This window comes from Elaeis guineensis, chromosome 3, assembly GCF_000442705.2.
Source record: "Elaeis guineensis isolate ETL-2024a chromosome 3, EG11, whole genome shotgun sequence".
NCBI classification, from domain to species: Eukaryota; Viridiplantae; Streptophyta; class Magnoliopsida; order Arecales; family Arecaceae; genus Elaeis; species Elaeis guineensis.
The window spans coordinates 19,999,853-20,023,578 of NC_025995.2; the positions used below are offsets into that span (position 1 = coordinate 19,999,853).

General features: G+C 37.9%; 1 protein-coding gene and 1 long non-coding RNA gene across 2 annotated transcripts; both read right to left on the bottom strand.

Moving 5' to 3' along the window:
- Window positions 1–11,229: 11,229 nt before the first annotated feature.
- On the bottom strand, window positions 11,230–22,412 carry LOC105036481 (putative ion channel POLLUX-like 2; the record flags this gene model as incomplete). The annotated part of the gene is given in 10 exon segments (XM_073253716.1): window positions 11,230–11,613; window positions 11,701–11,811; window positions 12,025–12,098; window positions 12,195–12,264; window positions 12,339–12,386; window positions 14,263–14,339; window positions 14,403–14,529; window positions 14,606–14,698; window positions 22,019–22,132; window positions 22,221–22,412. Coding segments are annotated over 10 exon segments (1,008 nt in total), but the record flags the coding sequence as incomplete, so codon positions are not given.
- On the bottom strand, window positions 13,516–14,256 carry LOC140856445 (uncharacterized). Its single transcript, XR_012139650.1, has 2 exons — window positions 14,116–14,256; window positions 13,516–14,036 (listed from the first exon to the last, which is right to left on the bottom strand). It is a non-coding gene; the product is annotated as an uncharacterized lncRNA (long non-coding RNA).
- Window positions 22,413–23,726: the final 1,314 nt, after the last annotated feature.

Here is a 23,726-nt window from a genome sequence, read left to right on the forward strand (position 1 = left end):
ATAGACTCCTAAGGAGTCTAAGAAAGAACTTACATTGCAAGAACAAACTGGCCAAAGAAGGAGCAGTTTCTAAATCAAGATTTTCATCATTTTCTTGATTACATAGATAATAAGAGTTCCATATCTAAAATCTAAATTTTAATGATTTATTGGTTATGGAAATAGTAAAACTCAATCTTGTCTAGCTTAAAATTCTAATATACAAATAATTTAAATAATTCTATAAGAAAGATCTATAAATATTGAGTCCATGTTATTTTTTAAAAATTTATTTTAGTAGAAGCCACATATGATCAGGCGTTCATTCCAACTAGGACATCCATATATATATATATATATATATATATATATATATATATATATATATATATATTGTGTAGGACTCCACCTTTCTTTTTTAAATTTAAAAAAAATTCATTATATTATTTAAGAAGAGCATCAAGATTTTAAATTCTGTGAGACAAAGATATCCTAGTTTCTTTATGGAATAAGATACTCTATTGTTCCTTCCTATCTCAATAACAATCCTAATCATGCATCCTAGTAAAAATCTTCTATCTTTCTTCCCTTCTTCTTTTTCATTCTTTTTTTTTTTCTTTCTTTTCTTTTGTCTCATCTTCTTTCCTTTCTTCTTCTTTTTTCTTTATCTTTTTTCTTTCTTTTTATATTTTTATATTTTTAATTTTATTTTATTTTATTTCTACTTTTTTCTCTACATGGATAGATTTCAGAGCTTCAAGCTCATTCCGATCCCTTTTTTCTTTTTGTCGGAACAAAATGGAATGACTGGAACGTCCTTCAGGAGCATAACTACCCCCTTGACAACCACACAACTTTTTTATTTGGGTCAGGTGGTGTTGGGGTAAGTCAATCAACCTCCGACTCAGGTCAACCGACTACCGACTTCGACTCAACAATAGCCAATCGGCCGGACATACAACTCCGACTTTACATCGGTGGAATATGCGGTTTCGACTCTTTATCGACCAACTGAGCGAACCGCACCGACCTATTGCCGACTGACTGACTAATGATTCGACTATTATCGATCGACAGCGGACGACTTAGACTATCGGTATAACAGAACTACTAGCCGACGGTCGCTCATGGATTCTACCGATGTATGGTCGGTTCTACCGACATATGGTCGGCTAATCTGCTCAACATATCATAATCGTCATGAATAATTATCGACTATATCACGATTATTAAAGGAGAGTGACGCCCCACTAATTCTATATTTATGGCCCGATAATTTAACACCATAAAATACGGGACCATGTCCGACGGTTACAATAATCTCATCTATAAAAGGAGGTAAGAAAACAGGGTTGGTAAGCAGCTTTGGGTCAAAACTCTGCTACTCTTCTTACATTCAACTCCTGCTCACCAACTTTCCTCTATGACTTAGGCATCGAAGGATCTCCGTCGGATACAAATTCGGTCTGTGTGGATGCTGTCTTGCAGGTATTCGCCCAACGACAGGCGACGGAGAGTTGGCCGTAATAGATTGGCATGCTAGGAAGGGAGACCCAAGGATCATTTTCGCCATGACAAAAATCAGAGCCCAACACTCGACTTTAACCGGATCGGCGAGGCACTCTTCCTGTCGGAAAGAGGTTTCTCCCCCTCCTCCAGTAGCAAAGCCTAGTTCCTTATGTCTGGTGATTACCACGGACGTCCAGATTGCTACACTCATGTAGCAAATAAATATTCTTACGAAGGCAGTTAAAAGCCTCCAACAACAGCAGACCCAACAGCAGCAGTAGCCACCAGCGGAACAATCGATGGCGCATTCAGTGCCATCCAGGCACAGCTGCCGCCATCTACGGTGATCACCTTCCCCTTCTCCGGAGTGGTCGTCTCGACTTTCCCATCGAGATGAACAACCACACTCTCGATGTACCACTCATCGTTCATGGCATTCCCCCTCTCCTTCCCATCTCAATAGCATTAGGAAGGAGAAACGACCGTGAATACCCTCTGCTTCTCCTTCAAGCTCATCGGGAGATTCTACCCTTGGAGTTTTTCGGCAACGATGGTTCGACGATTACGACCGCAAGTTCCAGGAGATCAATCACTGACTTACTCAGCTCCAAGTGGAAGGTCAAAAATCCTCAAACGATTACGACTTCACACTGTCCAGTCCCTTTTTCAGCATATCTTGGACCAACCGATCCCATCTCGATTCAAGATGCCTCAGGTAGAGCCATATGACGAATCCACCGATCCGATTGACCCCTTATGGTAGGTATGACTCCTACACTCTCCTTTCTACTCTCCGTGTACAGATCCTCATGAAAATCGAAGGAGTAGAATATTTGCGACACCCTTCGTCGATGAAAGCACCGACGAGGAGCTGCATCGGAAGAAGTATTATCAGTTACATCGTGATCATGATCACGATACCAAAAAATGCATTCAACTCAGGGATGAGATAGAGACCCCTGATTCGACGAGGCTACCTCGAAAAGTTTCGGAGAGATCCGCTGACTTAACTACCTGTCGATCGACGACCTCAGTCGCAAACTAGGGAGCTATAAATAATCAGCCAACTGCAGGGGTGATCAACATGATCTCCAGACGACCGAACGGGGGGGCAACTTCCGAAGAAGAGTCGGTGAAACGATGATGACTCAACAATGTAACAACTTTTTTGAAAGAAAATGTTCAAAAAATTCAAACTCCTCATGATAAGGCTATTGTTGTTCCGACAATTAGTTAATAAAAGCGCAGCGGATATTTTATTCTACTCAACTATGCAATATTGAATTCTAGAATCATAAATTTCAATCAACTACAGAGTCGTAATGAACTGACAGAAGGATGGTCAATCAACTATATCCCGATTTTCACTGTAAAAATCAATGTACAGACCGTATCACGGCTTTCATTATAAAAGCCAGAGGATCGACTTCATCTTAGTATAAAACATATTTCTGCTTTCACTGTAAAAGCCAGAGGATCGATTTTATCTCAACATCGACTATATTTTGGCATTCACTGTAAAAGCCAAGATATCGACTACCGATTATATTTCGGCTTTCACTGAAAAAGCCAAACATCGACTATGCTTCGATGCCAAACATATTTCGACTTTCCACTGTAAAAGTTGATTATGCCGACTTAATCCTAACTAAGCAGAATGCTATGCCAATACGACCAAAGTCAGATTGAAACTATACCGACTTGGCCACGGCCAGTCGAAGGATATTTAGTTTGCCATCGATTATCAGATAATCAGACGTACAAATCCGACCAAGCATCGAATACAGGATATTCGACTTACCATCGTTATCCTAACTCCAATCAAGTACGTCAATGCTACAATTAACAGATGATTCTATAAGTCCTACCGAACACTTGAACCACCGATCAATATTCGGTAGCCACTCTACATGGCAAATTCGACATTGCACACAAGCAAGACAAACATTTGAACTTGGAAGAAAAATTCTTCTATTCATTGTCAAAAAGAAATTACAAAGTTGGATTGAAGTCGGATTACGGATTTGATTACAAAAAATAAGGAAAGCAAGATACACCGATCAAGCACGGTCGATATTCCATCTTGAGTCGACGCAGCTTCTTCTTCAGTGAGCCCGTCTACCAACCTTGAAGGGACAATACTACTCAAGTCAAGATCTGGATACGACTTTCCGACCTCCTTATCTGGCCAACCACTTCAATAGCCTGACCCACTCATACAAGAACAGAGAGGGTCTCACCTGACCAACAGCCCGACCCACTCATACGAGAACAGAGGGGCTTCAGATTTTCATCCACTGTTGTTAGCATCCTTGGCTTATGAACTGATGCTGATGATAAGTCGAATTTCCTTGGTGCAAATGAAGCAGCTGCCCAATTCTTCTTCGATCGAAAAAGTTCAGTTTCGGATGCTCTCCTTTTATTGACAGTATGCTGACGAATATCGAACGCTCGACATTCGATCTTGAAAGTGAAAAGACCTCCACATCCGGACTCGACTGGGATTCATCAGTCAGATTTTTCGATCGATCTTCCCGAGAAGGAGAAGCCCTAGCCATGAGAACGACTCTGAAGAAAAAGACTTTGGAGGAAAGGACTCAAAAGAAAGACAAAGTTAACCTGAAAGTTGGAAGCAATAACTTTAGGCATTGGGGCAACAATCCGACAGAGTCCCAGCACCAAAAATAGTGAAAAATAAAAATTTGGCTGAGAGTGATCCTATATATAGGATCTCTCAATGATCGAGATGAAGGCGGTCAAATCGAAGATCTACCAGATGACAATATGTGGCAACATCTAGACCGACCATTAATCGGACAGTTCGATGCACCTACCCCAGATTGAACCACGTCATCTCTATCCGCGTGAACAATTTTGATCCAATAATATTCGGACACATGGAACAAATCTACTTGTCAAAATCATATCATCAGATGCTGAATCGACTTTCCAAAATGACGCTTGATATTGACAACTGATACCGAATCGTTCGATCAATGTAACAGACGATTGTACCTGCTAATACGATAAAATAGCCGATCACCCGTATCTCGAAGAAAATGGTATTAAAATCGAGATTCGATGTGATAAAAAATAACTCCCTTCATCCAACGTGACAAACTACGTGGTAATATACACGTCGACTCACCTTGAACTTGGGAGTAGAGGACAACTATTGGGGTAAGTTAATCAACCCCCGACTCAGGTAAACCGACTACCGACTTTGACTCAACAATAGTCAATCGATCGGACATACAACTTCGACTCTATATCGGTTGAATATGCGGTTTCGACTCTTCATCGACCAATTGAGCGAACTGCACCGATCTATTGCCGGCTGACTAACTAATGATTCGACTATTACTGATCGACAGCGAACGATTTAGACCATCAACATAGCAGATCTACTAGCCGATAGTCGTTCAAAGATTCTACCAACATATGGTCGGTTTTACCGATATATGGTCGGCTAATCTGCTCAACATATCATAACCGTCATGAATGGTTATCGACTATGTCACGGCTATTAAAGGAGAGTAATGCCCTACTAATTCTATATTTATGATCCGATAATTTAGCACCATAAAATATGGGACCACGTCCGACGGTTACAACAATCTCATGTATAAAAGAGAGCAAGGGAACAGGACTGGTAAGTCAATTTTGGGTCAAAACTCTGCTACTTTTCTTACGTTCAACTCTTGTTCACCTTCCCTCTCTGACTTAAGCATCGGAGGATCTCCACCGGATATAAATTCGGTCTGTATGAATGCTGTCTTGTAGGTGTTCATTTTCGACGACAGACGATGGAGAGTTGGCTGCAACACGTGGTTTCTTATAATCATCTGAACAGCACCTGCAAATATCTAGTTATGTACAAAGAGAACTTCGCCCTGCTTTAAAAATGACACAATATATTTTAAAAATCCAAATGTTGAGACACACTGCACACTACAGCTCCACACGAAGCTTTGACATGCCTTATCCCATCGTTTAAAAATGGCATATTATAATTTATTTTTAAGAAAAAAAAAGCCATGGCTTCCTTGATCTCCCTACATCGCCACCTACAAACCGGTTTACTCTTCCGACTCACGGGTTAGTTCAACCGAGATCGACCATAGGTCACTCCATCGACCCATGACATCAAAAATAAAAAAATAAATATCAACAAATAGGAAAAACTTTAAAATTAAGAAAAAGACAAAAAAATGAAACATTTACGGTAATAATTCAATCATCTAAACTTTAGGAAGAAGAACGTCAGGCCATTTTATGTAATTTAAGAAACTATGTGAAACTTATAAATAGTAAAATTTTAAATATCCAAATAATAAATGAATCTATTTTTTCATTTACTAGAAAAGATAAATTGTTTCACCTAATGACACACATTTCATAAGAATAATAAAACATAACAATAACATAGCATAATATATTAGGCTAGTGATTAAGAGATTCATAATCCTGCAAGAGGTCTCGATTTTGAGCCTGAGCCCTAGCTTTATCATTTTTCCATGTCCTAGGTGACCCAAATTGTTGGAGCATTGGCCTAATCAATCCATTCAATCACCAAATATAATCTATTGATATACTTCGGGACCGACCACAACCGATGTGGGAAATTGACAACGAGAGCTTGCCACAAATCCACCAGCTGACCAATAAATAGAAATGACAATAAGCCTAATATAGATCAGGTCGATCAATACTTATATCTGTCCCGTAATTAAAAATCTCATATCTATATCTATCCCTACCCACCTAAGGTCTGGTCAAGTAGAGGTGCAGGTCAGATCGAAACTTATCATATAAATATTATAAAATAATTATAATTTTGAAAGAGAGATTTAAAGTATGGTTATATCGAGTCGGATTTGGGACGAGATGTACTATTACTTATACCAGATCCAAATTCACTTTGATTTTTTTTTTCTAGAACTCATACCGATTTGGATTATAATCGGACCAGATCAAACCCACTCTATGCAGATCGAGTCAGGTCTAGTCGGATACTTGAAGGAAAACCTAAAATTGCCATTCCTACTAATAAAATCCCACCATATAGTCGACCCTAGAGACATGAGGAGAGTCCATCAAAGTTCAATCTCTTCCTCCTAGTTAGCAACAACTCGACCATAATCACGACCAATTTCCATAATTGCATGACGAATGAATGAAATACGCACAGGCAAAACACCCAAGTGTGATCTTTGGGACAGGTGATTTGCTACCAAAATAGCCAATTCATGTGCTTAATTTCCTCAACGATGGGTGTGGATAATTGTCTATATAAATTAGATCCTCCAGAGATGAGTCTGACTTAGATATTGGAGGATCCTATGCCGGATACCCTCCAACAAGAAGACCTCATTTGTTTGTGGTATTTCAAGTCGGAGCACAGTGCTAAAGCCACCATCTAAACGCTCTCCTTTCCCCGAAGACATCGAACAGCCTTCAAGCTAACTTTTTCAACCGAGACAACATATGCGCCAACCTCTCCAGCAACCTTATTAGCTCCACACCTAAGTCGATCCTGATCTTAGGAGCAACACCTATGACTTACGGACTCCAATTCCTCATCTTTGTCCATCTTGATGTTAAGAACGAGTTACTCTATTTTCATCGGCCTATCTCCAAATTGGGGAGAAAAATAAGAATATCTCACCCTTGTCCTCCTCGGCAACAAAAACAACTCACTCCATTTCCATTGCCCCATCTCCAAATAAGGAATGCAGAAAAAATTTCATACCCTCTAATGTAAAAATAACACGAGGGAGTGGTTGATACAAGAAAGTGGAGCACTACCCTCCATCTTCTCTCTCTATCATTTTCTCTCGATCATACTCTTAATCCTAATCACAAGGTCTTGAAAACCATCTAATCAAAATTTTGCCATAAAGTTGTATAATACCCAGGCCCAAACAACCTCGGCCTGATCCAATCATGAAAAGAATCAGCACAAAAATGAACTGCACGACTTTTAAAGCACTAAAAAGGGCAAAAAAATAAAACAAAAACTGATGAAGAAGACTCCCATCCCGATTTTGTGATGGAAATTGGAGTCGAGGAGTAATCGAACTCCTTCCCTCCACCTCTATTAAAAGGGATCAATTTCCTTATAAAAGCCCCCACTGTTAGCCATCATACATTGCCGGAAGAAATCCAATTTTTTTTTTTTCTTCTTCCAAACATCCTCATTATGTTCATCGGAAACATGACCCTATTGTAATCGAAAGTTAGGTAAGACCCTTAAATCCTTTGATTAACCCTTCTTGCTCTCTTCCTTAGCCTTTAAACTAGAGTTTCCAACCGACGATCCACTGGATTTTGTCAGGAGGAGGGGGGGGATCAGCTAATTCTCCTATTTTTTTTCTCTTTCATTTACTGCTCGTCTTCCTAATTTTTCAGTGGCAATCAGCATCGCAGATCATCGGTCTATGATCCATCGGCTTCGCCATCACAGCCCCAACCACTGTCAACCACAGCTACGACCAGCGAGAGGCATGCTATTCTGGGGAAAGAAGAGAAACGGGAGATCCCTTGTTCCACTAAGAAGGATCAAGGAAGAAGAAGGAAAAAAAAAAAAGAAAAAAAAAAAAGAAAGAGATTCTCTTTCTTTCCATTCTTTCTTCTCTCTCTGTACTTCCATTATTTTCTCTCTAGCTTCTTTTTCTACTTTCTCTCTAAAAAATTTTATTCTCTCTACAACTTTCTCTCTCTAAAATTATTTCTCTTTATAAAATTTTCTCTCTCTAAGATTAATCCAATGAAAAACTTACTTTTAATGATTTTAATCGAACTTAATAAAAAATCTTGAACCATGATCGTTGGATAGTATGCTGGCACACATCTTGATCAGATTTGGATATCATTAGATTTAATCATCCATAATTTTTGTTGAACCATCTATACACTAGTTTGATCATGATTTGATGAAATTATCTTGCTTAGATGAATCAAGATGTCGGACAGTATTGCTTGATCAGCCATATTCATTTTGTTAATTTTTTTCTCCGCTGATATTCTCTCTCTATGTGGTTTATGAACCTAGTGAACCCTCTCTGTTACTTTGAATATGAGTTGATTCTATTAGGGGGTATTGAATCTCTATTAATTTGGCAACATGCCTACACCATCTAAGTGTTTATCAAGCATCACAACATCTGATCCTTATTGATTTTTATTAAATCATTATATATTAAGGAACCATGATTAGATGAAGCTATTTGATCAAATTGATCCCTGACTGCCAATTGGTATACCAACCTCTACATTGACTTTATCAGGTACTAATAGCTTTGATCATCATTGATCTCTATTGAACTATCTATTTTCTATTCTAATCATGATCAGACAAAATTATCTTGAACTGACTAGGACATTGAATGATATCATTTTTGTCAACCTTGTGAGGGTGTTAGAACTTAAGATTTTATTTGTCGTGGCTGATAAAGAATATATTTTGAATGATAGATTCTAAAAGATGCTCTCAGGATTGACTGAATCTATTCATTCAATATTCTACAAAAGTAAGTAATAAATCATCTTCTCGAGATATTTCATAATTTATTTTGAAAGCAAATAATTAATCTTTAATTTATGTGTGATTTATGAACCCTATAATTTGAACGAAAAATGATTTAAAAATTTAAGATATCTGAAATATTATGGTTTATTGATTTATTATGGAATATGCATATGTTGACTTAAATTATGATATATATATATATATATATATATATTTGTTACCTTGTAAAATTATATTTTTATATGCATCAGATTTGAGCTCTCAGTCTAGCTATATTTTGGACCTTGCGAATGGGGTTACACATTGGTACTCTGAACCCTGCCAATAGGGGTTATGTATTGATACTCTAGACCCTACTAATAAAGATTATATATTGATTTTTTGGACCCTACTAATGGAGATTATATATGGACACTTTGATTTTTTTGGTAGAAAAAAGGGTTGGGAGAGAGGCGACTCGACGTGGCTACCTCCTCTGGATGTGACCGTAAGACTCCCAACCCCGCTGGAGAAGTTCGATTTGAAGGATAATTTTTAGGGAGAGACCCTCCTCTCCACCATATGTGCGAATCTAACAGATGAGTACGTCACCCCAACACCACCAATATCATTCGATCATTCACGTCCTACTATTTAATCGAAACCCGAGCATCCATCGTGACTCGAACCCGAGTCACTTCCATAGAAACTAAGGCCCGTTCTGTCAGGCCACTCCCTCAATGGCTATGGACACTTTGATTAAGCTCATCATTTTTTATTCTGACCCCACCACAAGATATAAATGTGCTCATGATCAAAACTCTTGAGTCATATATTAATTTGCTTCAAATTGACTTTATAATTATATAAGTATATGAATATCTAAAAATAATTAATTTTTACATAAATAAGCATAAAATATGTTCTTATATTTATTCATGATATTTATTTTTAAACATCATATTTTATGATAGTATCTGAAATGTCTAGTTAAAATATTCAATACTTATTGAGCTATCGAGCTTATTATCTCTCATTTTTTTCAGATTCAAATTCTTAATTGCAGACATAAATATTAATTTAAAAATAAATTTAAAAGCAAAAATCGATAGTAGCAATGGAGTTTAATATAAATTTATTATTATATTTTACAATATTATTATTTAAGATTTAATTGACATAAAATCTTTTGAATATCATTGAAATTTTATAAAAAATTAAAATAAATTTTAATTAGTTAAATTTTAGACTTAACTTATTATTAATTCTATTGTCATACATTAATGTCGTATTTGAAATACTTTATATATATATATATATATATATGGAGAAAATACTTCACGAGCATGTGATGATTGCCATATTTCCTAGCTCGTAGATCTTGGATGAGGACGTGATAAGTTGTGTCACACCCTATTCTAGAGAACACAAGTCAGCGCAGGAACGTAACTAAAACTCCAAGCAAAGATTCACTGAAATGCTACCGGTATCGACATATAAAACATATTTCAAATAAAAAATAAAATATTGTAAGCAGGACTCAACATATAACTTAAAGAAATCGTACGAACATGTCACATGGTATTTCATGTTTTCAGAAGGGTCCACTTAGACTTTCAAAACCACTCATATTTCATTTGTACTTGGCTGATTCTCCTCCCCTCCACCTATGGGCATAAGCAAGGTAGGTTTTTTTTTTCTTTGTTTCCCCCCGACAGGTTATATGACAAGATTTACTGGATGACTTTTGTCAGGAAAAATATCAATAGGGCACGGGAAGCAATACTTGCATGAAAATATTACTTAAGCATATGCTAAAAATTTAAATTCCTCAAAAATGGAAAATTGTTTTTTAATTTTAGTAAAAATTGCAAATTATTGGTATCATGTAAAAATTTCAACTTCAAATGCTAAAGAACTTCCTAAATCTTAAGATCTCATAAATTTATTATGCAATTATTGCTAAAACCCAAAAGTCCAGTAAAATGTATATCTCCAAAATATCCGACTCATTACGGTACTACTTAGCATAACTCGTATTGGCACAAGGGTTGATGTTTCACCCTTACGTGCATAAATACATACATATTATACAAGTTAACAACCTAACACAATTACAAGAACATAAAATATGCTCTGTTGCCCAGAGCATCAAAAAAGCAATGAATTTTACAAAGGGCACAAACTTATTGTGAAGCATTATTCTTTTGCTACAAATAGAAACTTCCAAGTTGGATATGCAACAAAATTTTATAATTTAAAAGAGTTTAACTATCATTGTTGAGGATTATACTGCTAACACTTAAACTGTCAATTACAGATTCAAGAATGTTGGAACCACCTCATCAGACCAGAGTCATAACACTACAAAATTCTGAAGTGTACCGTACAGATCATCTTTGAGAAATTTATGATTTGGCCCGACAGACGCAGCAGACTCTCCACCAGCTGTTAACCAAACGCTTGTACAATTGCTAGCGCATGCCCTTTATTTTAAATGAATAAAGAATGCGTTAGACAATGATTGGCTGTTCACCTTCAAGCTCAGATATGACAATAAGTGAATCTGTCATTTCAAGAAAGAGTGGCTCTGACTTGTTGCTTGGATTTATAATCTACCATGATACGAAAGAGGTTATGGTGAGATCTCAACCTTTGTAATAATAGAATTAAATGGTAACATGTGAGACACAATCAGATACCTGCTTGTTTCCCTTTACATAACCAATGGCAACTTCCCGACGCAAAACTGCTCTTTCAGAGAGCTCAGAAAATGATGGGCTCTCACCTTCCTTCATGTAGAGACCAATTTCCTGCAGTTAAATCACCAAAATGCATGTAAGACAAATGTGATTATTAAAAAATAAAATTCTAACTCCATATTTTCATCAGAATATAAATTGAGCATGCTTGAGCTTGAACTTACACACATATTGGATCTACAAAATGCTTGATCCAAGGATAAAACAATGTCATTGAATACATTGCAATATTCTTGTTAGCAAAATCGAGAGATCACAGTTTACCTTCACATATATCTCATCCCCCTCGGAATTAAGAATGTCTTTCCACACTTCATTCAATTCAACACTTTCTGCCACTGCCATCCAATGAAAGGGTATAGTGTCTAAATAGTTCTTCCACACAGAATATAATAGCAGGAAAAATACTGAAAAATATGATTAAGATGAAAAACCTTGAGCTGTTACAAGGCTCATTACTTCCTCTGCGCCAATAAACGAAAGGGATGGCCTTATTCTGGAAATCTGTGGATGAAGTGTTATTGTACCCATGATTTCATAGGTTTCAAAGTAGTTAATAAAGACAGAAAAGTAATTACTTGTTTTCCCAGTCTCGTGTCAACAATTTCAGAAACTAAGTTTTCCACCTGCAAAACATACATGTATTTAGATGCCCTTCTCACTACCTGTATCATGCACATTAATTAGGATACTTACAAACATAATTTTGTCCCAAAAGTCTAATCAAACAATCATGATTCGCCATCTCAGTACAGAACCTCATACCGGTACCATCTTATTATAGTGTCAGCATGCGGTATAATATAAGACAGTGAGGCGTGTCAGTGGGGCATGAGACTGTGCACTAGTTCCATACCAGTACCATACCGATACTAACCTATACAGCGAACCTTGCAAACAACATCCCTTCCCACATCATGAGATAGAAAATTTCTCTAAAGAGCCAATAATCATCTCGCAGCTTTGTGGGTTGGCATGCATTGTTTAATTGACTACTGAACAAAATCAAGAGGACAAATTAAAGAAAATCCTCACAAATTAAATAGCAACTAGAAGGATTTATTTGGGCTACTTAAGCATGAACAAATATCTGATAACACCTTTTCATGAGCTTTTAAATGGCTCAACTCACATGAAAAATAAACATAAAACATGAAAGAAAATAAAGAATATGCTGTTAAAAATAAGGCCCCTGAACCACACTACTCTGGTTCACTCGAACCACCCTCTAGAAAAAGGAGATCTAACACAACCCTCATCAAGAAGTCATGAACAATAATTTCCCATCATGTCCAATCAAAAAAGAGACAACTTTAGGCCTGTTGAACCAGATTAATTAAGAAAAAATAGGATCCGTTCAACCGGACCAACAGTAAACCAGTCAATTCAATCAGTTTGATTTGGCACAGAAAACAATTAATAGGTTGCAAGATTAGGATCTAATGTGAAAATGGGTCTTATAACTTAAGATCGAATAGGGTCAGATCAAAAATTTATGATCTTGAACCCATTAAGAAATTTAACTGCCCCAGCCCAACGTACGCTTCTTCCCTTCCCTTCCCTTCTTCATTGTTCGCCAACAGTGCTTCAGCCACCATGTCTGTGCTCCCTCCACCCATAAGCTAGCAGCTGGCCAATCATCACTGCGACCAGCCACCATTGCTGCATGCTGTTGGCCAATCACCTGCAAGTATACGAGCAGCATCCTCACTGCCGACCCAATCAGCGGGAATCCAGTAGTAGGATTTTCTCTTCTTTTCTTTTTCTTTTTCCAATGATTGTAAGTCCTATGAGTATGACTAGGAAAAAGGGCGAATGCGAGCAGAAGAATGTTCTTATACCCATGTAAACAAGAAAGCAGATGCAGAACCTTACCTCAAATTGCTTCCTCACCTTACCAGCCACATTGTCGTTCTTTAACATTGCCAGATAACCATTGAGAAGAGGCAACTAGGGACCTCCCCAACTTTTCCATGCCTTAAAATCTAGTTCTCAGGATGTGAGCCTGAGAGAGATTGAAGGAGAGAGGGAGCCAATAATAGATGGATGGATTTCAGGTGGTGCTCTACACCTCTTTTCATAATGTGGAGTTCTACTCCTATGAGATCCCAAACATGTCCAAAGATGAGCTCTATCCCTGGAGGATTTGCTTCATCTTATCTTCTGGAAAAGTTCGCTGTGGATGTCCTTATTAGGATCATGTTCGACTTTCACCCAAAGACTAACAGTTTGAGTACTGATTGTATTGACTTGAGCGGGTAGCACTATGCTACTTACTGCAATGAAGGAAATTGGTGTTTTAAGATAATAAACTAAAATGTTTCAGCACATAATCCATCCATGCTGGCAGATTACCTTGCTGCTATAGTTCATGATACTTGCCAATCAGTAGCTACTGACCAAATCGACATGCTTATTGCAAAAGTTTCCCCAGGAAGGAAATAAGCTAAGCAAATTGGCAGATACAACTGGAATATTTAATCAAGTACTATCCTCACTAACCTTAATACCATGCCTTTTGCAAATATTTTCAGCAAGGAGAAGGGAATAAGCTGAATGTTTGTCTGCCTGGGATGGATCTGTGGAAATTGGACGTAAGTTAGTGACTATAAAAAGATAATGGACTTCTTGCTGGAAATTACCTCCAATGAGCCACACTCTATCAGATATCACGACAATTGATAGTGGTATATCTTTTGTGTTCTTGAAAGAATTCCTAATGTTTAATATTGCTTCCTTCAATGTTTCATAATTCACCGGACTGCCGACCTGCATTACAATATTTATCATAGTGCACAACAACCATTAAAGAGAGAGAAACATAGACGGAGACAGAGAGAGATACCCTATGTGAAACCTTGATATGTTTCAATTGGCTTTGAAGCACAGGGTTGACTATGCTGTTTCTTTCATTGATAGAAGCTTCTGATAGGATTTCCTGCAGTGATCATTGAAAGAAAAATGACAGCACAAGATATGATTGCCTGCATGATAAAAGGTAGTAGGTACAAACTTGAATCCTTGGGTATGGTAACTAGCTCTCTATAGAAATTCATTAAATGGCATTCCTATCATGTAAGTTAAAATTTCTAATAATTCTGTAGTAATAACCACATTATTTCAGTTAAAATTTCAAGAAAACAGTTAAATGCTTGAATTAACAGGAAATGCAATGAAAAATAAGTACCTTACAACCTGAAAACCAAGTAATCCCCAGGGTGTAACTAATTTTACAGAAAATACTAATAAATGCCATCTTACTAAACTTGAAATGAATCTGAAAAACCAATATAAACTTGCATTATTGCCTCATGGGTTATACAAGGTGACATTGTATCCCCCATACTTAAGACCTGCTAACTAATAAAATTACAAATGGTTTGTCCTGGTACCAGATGTAGCTCTTAGAAAGGAAAACTCCACATCGCTGCAAGCTTAAGCACCTCAGTGTTTACTATTATTTTAGGAATGATGTGCATCCTAGGGCATCTGGTGTCTTTTTCATTTTGACGAGACAAAAATCTATAATTGTCAGCAAAGTTCTTTCCATCACTAAGTGACTCCACTTTTCTTATGAATTCCTATCCTATCCCTTGCCGAGCACCAAAATCCCATTTTCTATTTATTTTTCCTTATCAGGTGGTTGCCCATTATACATGTTTCCTTCACTGGATAATACTTCTCTCCAAAATGTACAACTCTCTGCGCAGGCCCCAGCATTCAATGGACTCACATCACATACATCACGTCTGGCTCTAGTCATAAAATAAATCCTGCCTTGCACAGAGTCTTAAAGTGGGTCTCAGCGTGCTTAACATAAGTCCAGAAAACAGACCGTAATTCTTAACTACAAATACAGAAGGGTCCATAAGGCCTTAGGCCAAGATGACTAAATGAGCCAGATTAAATAACGATTACATTATAAGAATTTTAGGGGAATTTGCCATTGAAGCAGTATTTATAATCCAATAGTTAAGATCAAGGTACGCCATACCGTACCAAACCGGATGGTACGGCGCATACCGTACCGTACCAATACAGAGTACAGGAGGCATACCAAGTGTTGGTATGCCGAACCAGCCCTCATTCTAACATAGAGCGAATAGCATTGGTATGAGATTCAGTACCGAAATGGTGTACCTTGGTTAGGATTTTTGCCTTCCTAGCAATAGATTCGGTTTTGTCCCAAAAAAATGCAAAAGCTATTGTTTCAATTATAGATTCGTTGCCATTTTTTTTTTTTTTGACTGGTTAGGAGTCCAAATTGGATGTACTCGACAGTATAACATTTCTTGCATATTTTGATTTCTTTCTTTGGTGGGCACCTTTATTTTAGAATAAACAAGTTACATTAATGCAGTTGTAGTCATGATTTGAATGGATAGTTCATTTTTAGAAGTCAATAGAATTATTTGGTTTTCGTTAATTTCTACAAAAACATTAAGAAAAGAGTAATAATATTACCACTTGAGTAGTAAAATTAGGCTTGAGTTCATTTAAAGAAATTGCAAAAATAAATTTAGGGCTTCAGCCCCTGTTTTGTTCAGAAACAGGGGCAACCCTCTACAGATGGTTGAGAAGATGAGACCCTCTCTCTCTCTCTCCCCCCTACCTCCCTCTCCCTCTTTTCCTCTCTCGCTCTCCCTCTTTTCCTCTCTCTCCTTCTCCCTATCACCCTCCCTCGCCAGAATTTCGAACCAAGGGGCAGAATGTGCCAGTTTGCCCTCGGTATGGTTTGGTATGCCCCAAAACGAGTGGTTCGCACTGGCACAATGAACCTTGCTAGTAGCTAAGCTGCATACCTCATCTACTAACTTATTAATTATTATATTATAAAGTGAGAGACCCGTTGGCTTAAGCAACTAAAGGGCCAGAAGTACTTCTAGGTGTATATAGTAGTGCTAATACTTCAAAAGAGGGACTAACGGTCATTTTATGCATCATAAGGCAATATTTATAGCTGTAGATAATCATAGTAGGATTAGAGAGATTGTTGGAATGTACATATACTGAAATATATAAGCAGTTATAATGAGCTATCTTGTGTATTATAAGATAATATCATGTAACTGAACCCTGTTTAATTCAGCACTCTGAGCTGTAAAAGTTCCTTTTGGAGGAGACTTTAGTTTGTGCTATACAATCACCTAGCCACCTAACTTATGATTATATTAATTGACTAAAATTCAAGCTACTGATTACTCATAATTGAGTTCATGCGCAGAATTTGTTAGAGCAATGTTCTAGGTCACGACATAGTGTTCTTCTTATCTCTTTGAAGTATCTTAGGGGGTGTTTGGTTTGTGATCAGAATCAGAATCGGAATGGGAATCGGAATGAATTGGAATCGAAATCGGAATCGGAATGGCCAAATCATCCAAAGCGTTTGGTTCGTGACCGGAATCGGAATGGATGATTCCTATTGTTGTTGTTTGGTTCATTTAAAAATAGGAATCGGAATCAACTCAAATTTTCATTTTTTACCCTTGAACAAAAAATCTTCAAAAATTAAAATTTTAAATAAATCTAATATTTTCATCTTATTTAATACTAAAATATATATATTAAGAGATTTAAACATATATACATTAAAAATTGGAAAGGATATACTGAATATATGAAAGTGCGATAATTTTTTTTTTGCTAAAAGAATTTGTTGCTTGAGAGATCCAACCCACTCAAGCTTGTACAATTCTCAAGTCCTAATGGAAATGGGCCTTTAAGGCCCATGTTTGACAAATGCAGTCTAAGGACCCTGTTTTCATCAAGATGCCAGCATTCAACACCACTAAACTTGCATATGGCCCCTTCCATTTTGTTGTCAAAGTCAAAATTCCTGTCCAACCAATCATTCACCCTCTTCAACTGCGACAGCATCCCGACCACATGCTCCTGATCCGACAGCCTTGGGGCCGCCACGTCCGCATCCAGAAATCTCTCCACGAACCCCAGGAACCACCCCCTCCCCTCCTCACTCAACACCCGCGCCAGCTCCACTCCCTCCTCCAGCCCTCCACTGCGAGCCCACTCCGGCGGCGATCACCGTGAGGCCGCCGCCCCTCGCACCTTCCCATTGGAGGTCGTAGCCGGCAACGGCTTCCCCGATCCGGAACTCACGGGCACTGCCGGTAGAGACGATCGAGATTTGGCCTTGGAGGAAGCTGCTGCGGTTTTTGAAGGGCCGTCGAGGACCATCGCCAACAAGGTGCAGGCGGAGGCAGCGATAGCGACGGCGAAGAGCGGCGGTCGGCGTGGAACCTTTTTTTTTTTTTAGTTTGATGGAGCCTGTTGGGCTTTTGAGGGAGATTTTTTTGGTTAAATAACCAAACATGAGGGACATTTTAGGAAATCAATTTTAAATGCTGGAATGGGCTTTGAATCCATAGGGGAGACTTTGGAATGGACTTTAGGGGGATTGGGCCATTTTCATTCCTCTCTGAAATGGAAATCGGAATGGGACCTCCCCCAACCAAACAGCTGGAATCAAAGTCATCCATTTCCATTCCCATTCCATACCTTTATTCCTCCAACCAAACACCCCCTTAGTTTCTCTTCCAATCTATAGAAGAATCCTGTAACCATCTCTGAACATGCTTGTTAGACTTTCTTGAGAAGTTAATAATGCATGTACTTTACTAAGGAAAGATATAATTTTCACAAACATCCATAAAAAAATAATTCTTTTGGTACCAAAAATTTTTGAAACAAGAACCGCAAACAATTACACTGGTGCATCATTATAATTTTATATATTATATAATGTTTTAAATTTTCAAATTAAGCATTGATGCTTCAAGGTGACATCTTATAACACTTGAATCCTTTACCTGTCGACCTATTTTAATTTGTGCAAAAATTTCAACACATTTAAATTATCACACTTAGGGGGTGTTTGGTTCACGATCGGAACTAAAATCAGAATGGATTGAAATCGGAATTGGAATGGCCTAATCTCCTGAAGCGTTTGGTTCGTGATCGGAATCGGAATGGATGATTCCCATTATTGTTGCTTAGTTCATAAAAAGATAGGAATTAGAGTCAACTCAAATTTTTATTTTTATTCTTAACTTAAATTTTTAAAAATTAATTATTTAAAAATTGATATTAAATAAAAATTAAACATAATAATAAGAGATGAAATATTTTATGAAATAAAATATAAAATATAAATAATTTTATGAAAAATAAAAAAAAAGTGAAAGAAAAAAAGAAAAATAGAAAAGAAAACGAAAGGACAAAAAGAAGAGAGGCGAAGAAAGGCACGCCCCCCTGCGCTTCTTCTCCGCCGCAAACCCCCTCCTCCCGCGACCGCGCCGCCCCCACCGCGGCCCCACCCCACTGCCGTCTGCACCGCACCCGGCTCTGTGCGACCACCAAACCCCCTCCCCTCTCCTCTCCCAGCTCCGACGCCACCAAACCCCCTCCCCTCCCTTGGCTCCGACGCCACCAACCCCCCTCGCCTCCCCTCCTTGGCCCCAGGCACCTCCCACGCCTCCCCCACCCCCTCCGCCGCCCCCTCCCCTCTCCACTTCTCCGATAAGCCCTACAAGGGCGTAGATATCCTCGTTGAAGCCCTCGAGCGCGAGGGCGTGTTGGTCTTCGCCTATCCCGACAGCGCCTCCATGGAGATCCACCAGGCCCTCACCTGCTCTCCCTCCATCATCAACCACCTCCGCCACGAGCAAGGTGAGGTCTTCACCGCCTTCGACTACGCCCGCTCCACTGGCCGCCCCGACGCTTGCATCGCCACCTCCGGCCCCGGCGCCATTAACCTGATCTCCGGCCTCGCCGATGCCCTCCTCAACTCTATCCCCATGGTTGCCATTACCGGCCAAGTCCCCTGCCGCATGATCGGCACCAAGATTAGGGCCCGGGACGTTGGTGGAATCATCGCCAGAAGACGGCGGCTGGTGGATGGAGGCAGCAGGGGCGGATACGTGGGGGACCCATTCCTGACGGCTTCCGCCAGCAGAGGCACGGTGGTGGGGATGGGGGCCGCCGTCGGCTCCGGTCCTTCGATCACTGCGGGGGTGCGAGCTCTCAAAGGAGGCTGGCTGCATCATCCAATTTTTTTTTTTAATCTCATTCCACCGGAATGAGATTTTGACTCCGTGAGGATGAGTCCGGATTCAGTTACGAAAAGAATAGATCATTCCCATCCCTCTTTGGAATGAAAATCGAAATGAAACTCCCCCGAACCAAGTAGTTTGAATGGGAGTCATCCATTATGATTCCCATTCCAGGCCTTAATTACCCCAACCAAACACCCTCTTAAGGTTTGCCATCTTGATACTAGACCTTTTACCTATACCATGTTGGTATTGCGTCAGTACACCTGGAATGGGGATTGGTGTGGGGTACCGAGACTTAATATGCCCTCCACATTAAGTCTTGGTTCGTTACCAATATGATACAGTATGCCTAATATGGGGCGGTATGCACCGATATGTTGACCCATGCCTAAAAGTAAAAGGTTCAGAATATTTTGAAATGTTGAAAATTCTAAGAACAAAACCAGATCCAAAATAAGTAGTTTATTCGGGTTTTTTTTTGTGTGAAAAGAGAACATTGGTTTCAAATTGCAAGCATCTGTACCATGTTGCACTAGATCTTGTTATATTACAAATGTTTAAATCTATAAAAATATAATACAAGGACTAAAATACTGCATCTTGGACCCATGCTGGTTATGAGCTATCAGGGTGCGTGTGGTGCCAGGTTGAACCATGCTTGTCATGTGCTCCACCCATGTCACATGGCTCATGGCACACAAAATGTAGCCTGACACAGATACTTAACATATAATGGAGCAGCAACATGATCCATGAATCATCATTTATTTCTTACTTTTTCTTCAGCTATTTCACTATTTGTTATGGTTTTACACTTTATACAGAAAAGGATACTTCGATAGCTTCATATGCATTACTACTAGTGCTTTTGCCTCACTTTAGTCTTCAGAATATAATTACAAATATCAGTATAAATATTCATGATCAGAAAGGGGTGTCAAAAAGATAATCAAGATAAAAGTAAAGGTTGCTAAAACTCATGATATGATCCATATTTGCAGACTTGCACTTTCTATATCTTCTTGGCATATAAAGTTTCACAGAAGCTACATAAATGTTTTATTTTAGTATTCTAGTAACAAAAAATATATTGGCTGATGCAGTTCATATAACAAAATCCAATATTTATTTCAATAACAACATAGACTTGATGTGCAGACTTAATGTTACTCACGAACCATTCAAATTGCAGGCAGCCACAAACATATAAAGGACTTCATAAGTCATTAAATCATATAATTTACGATGCTAACTTATTAAAACTAGGAAGCTTTTGAGATTTCAACAATTTACATAATTAAAATTCTAGAAGCTATCACACATGTATCTGTCAAATAATTTTTCAGATATGCAAAATGCAATGTTCTGCTCCATGTTCAAAACTGTGATAAATGACCCATCCATATTATGACTGTTTGCATAACATCTCGAACATGGATAAACCATCAGAAAAGATTCTAATATCCTATCTATACCTGCAAGTAGGTTTCTTCTTTTTACTCAATTCTAACTATATGTTTCATAATCTTAACATTAGCAGCTTATTGTCCTCATAACTTTTATGCAAAATCACATGACCAGATGCTTCTTCACTGCCACAAAGTTTGTAAAGAAAAGAAAAAAGAACCTTAATTTTACTGAAAGCCTACTATATTCTTCTGATTGGGAGATAATGGCTTTTAGCAATTGCATCATAGTCTAGTGGAACACCTTCACCTAAATCACCATACTGTGATTCCAATCTCAACATGCAAATCCGTGTCTCCACTAATCGATGCTATGATGTAAACTTAGATATTCCATACAAGGTCAAATTAGGCCAATGACAGTATTTTATTAGCAAACATGTATGTAAGCATGGAATACCATAAACTCTGAAAATCGCTAGCTATCACAAATGGAGTAAAACCATCTTAATTCCTAACTTTGGCTAAATTGCAATGAAAAATAAGGAAGAAATATTTGAGAAAATCAATGTTTCAAATTGGGCAACATTGTCGAGCCCAAAATTAAGAACCGAGAATTAAAAACACTTAACAATATACATATATGATATTTAAATGAAAGAAAATATTCTCACACAAGACTTTTTCTATACTTTTCTAGTTAGTTTGACATAATATAAATTCACTACAGAAAATAGCACATGACATGCAATGTAACTTACTAAGAGATGTAGAACATACCACTACACTACCAGGTCCAAGGTAATTATCATATTCTCGAATCATATCACTAACTTTTGGCCGCCATCCAATCATGAGTATGCACTCTCTTGGTCCTAGATTCCAATCACTAGTCTGCATAATTTTCATTCAGATATTAGGAAACCAGAAGACATTTTATAAGGAAATTTGTTATAAAACCAGTTCTACAACAAATTTATGCCTTGGAGCCTGATTTTGAAGGACGCTTCACAATATTCCCAAGTCGGACTTTCTGCAAATCAATGGCCATGTCTAAGGAAGCTGCACTTTCGGTAACATTTAGATGTTGAAAAGTTGAAGAATGCTCTTTCGATGCATCCGGGAGCAAAACTTGTGGTTTTCTTTTCCCAAAAACAGGTGATATAAGAAGCAGCTGTATGTTAGAAAAAAAAAGAGAGTTAGAAGTCATACAAATGTATTCAATAACGAACACATTCAACTGTTTTTATACCATACAAATTTGGAATACCATCCTATCAAAATCTCCAATCACATAATCCCAAAAACCCATTTTCATAAATATAGTGAATCTAATCAATGCATAATACTATGAAACATCTATTATTTTCCTAAAAAGCAGAAAATTGAATAGAAATCTACAAGACATGAACTGTTCGACAAAGTCAATTTATCCTTTTAAGCCAAATAGAGCTCCTCCTTTTCTGATACAAAACAATGAAAGGGCAGCCTAAGAGATGTCTTTCAAAAGACATATACATTGATGACAAGCACTGATTTAAGTGAAGATAGGATCAAATTAATTAGAAGGATAGGGCAAAAAGCCATCAAGAAGAAGAGGGATTGGATGGAGGCTCAAGTCTTTTGCACTTCTGAACAAGTTGACATGTAGATAGATCAAGGTTCGCCGTACCGGGCTGAACCGCCCGATACGGGGCGTACCGAACCGGATCGGCGGCCAGCCGATCCGATTCGGCTTTTTTTCGAAAAAGCACCCCGAACTGCACCGAACCGGACGGTTCGGTGCAATTTGGCTCCATACTGCCCAAAATCGAGCGGTATGGACCGGTACGGTTCCGTTCGGTATTGAACCGAACCGTACCAACACCCCATGCGAACAAAGGGGGGAGTGGGGCCTGGGCTATCTTTTAGCGACAGCCCAAGTGGGTTGTCTCTCTAAGTGGCTTGAGAGCTCTGAGAGAACTCCCGAGGCATCTCAGACTCAACGAGACGCCAAAAAAATAAGAAAGAAAAAAAATTCTATCAAATTCCAGCACTGATTCGAGGAGATGCTGATTTTTGGCCGAAAGTAAGATAATGTGTTATTCTTTTAGTAAATATTTTATATTTTATATTTTTGTTGTTAAAAAAAGATAAGAATAAAGAAGTATGAAAATAAGAGAAAATCATGCCAAAATTTTGTGATTTTGGTATAATTTGATCATATGTGATAGATCTTTGAAAGATCTACATGATGACACTAAAATCGTTAATTTTTATTAATTATATATTTTTAAATATTTATATATATTTATTCATAAAAAAATATTAAAAAAATAAATTTTAAAAAATAAAAAATCAGAGTTTCAGAATCATGTTTAGAATGATTCAAGCTACTTAAATCTAACCTCAAAATTTTTTTGAAATATTTGAAATTAAAAAATATTTTTATAATTATTTAAATAAATAAAAAAATATTATCAAATAAAAAATATGTAAAAATAGTGTT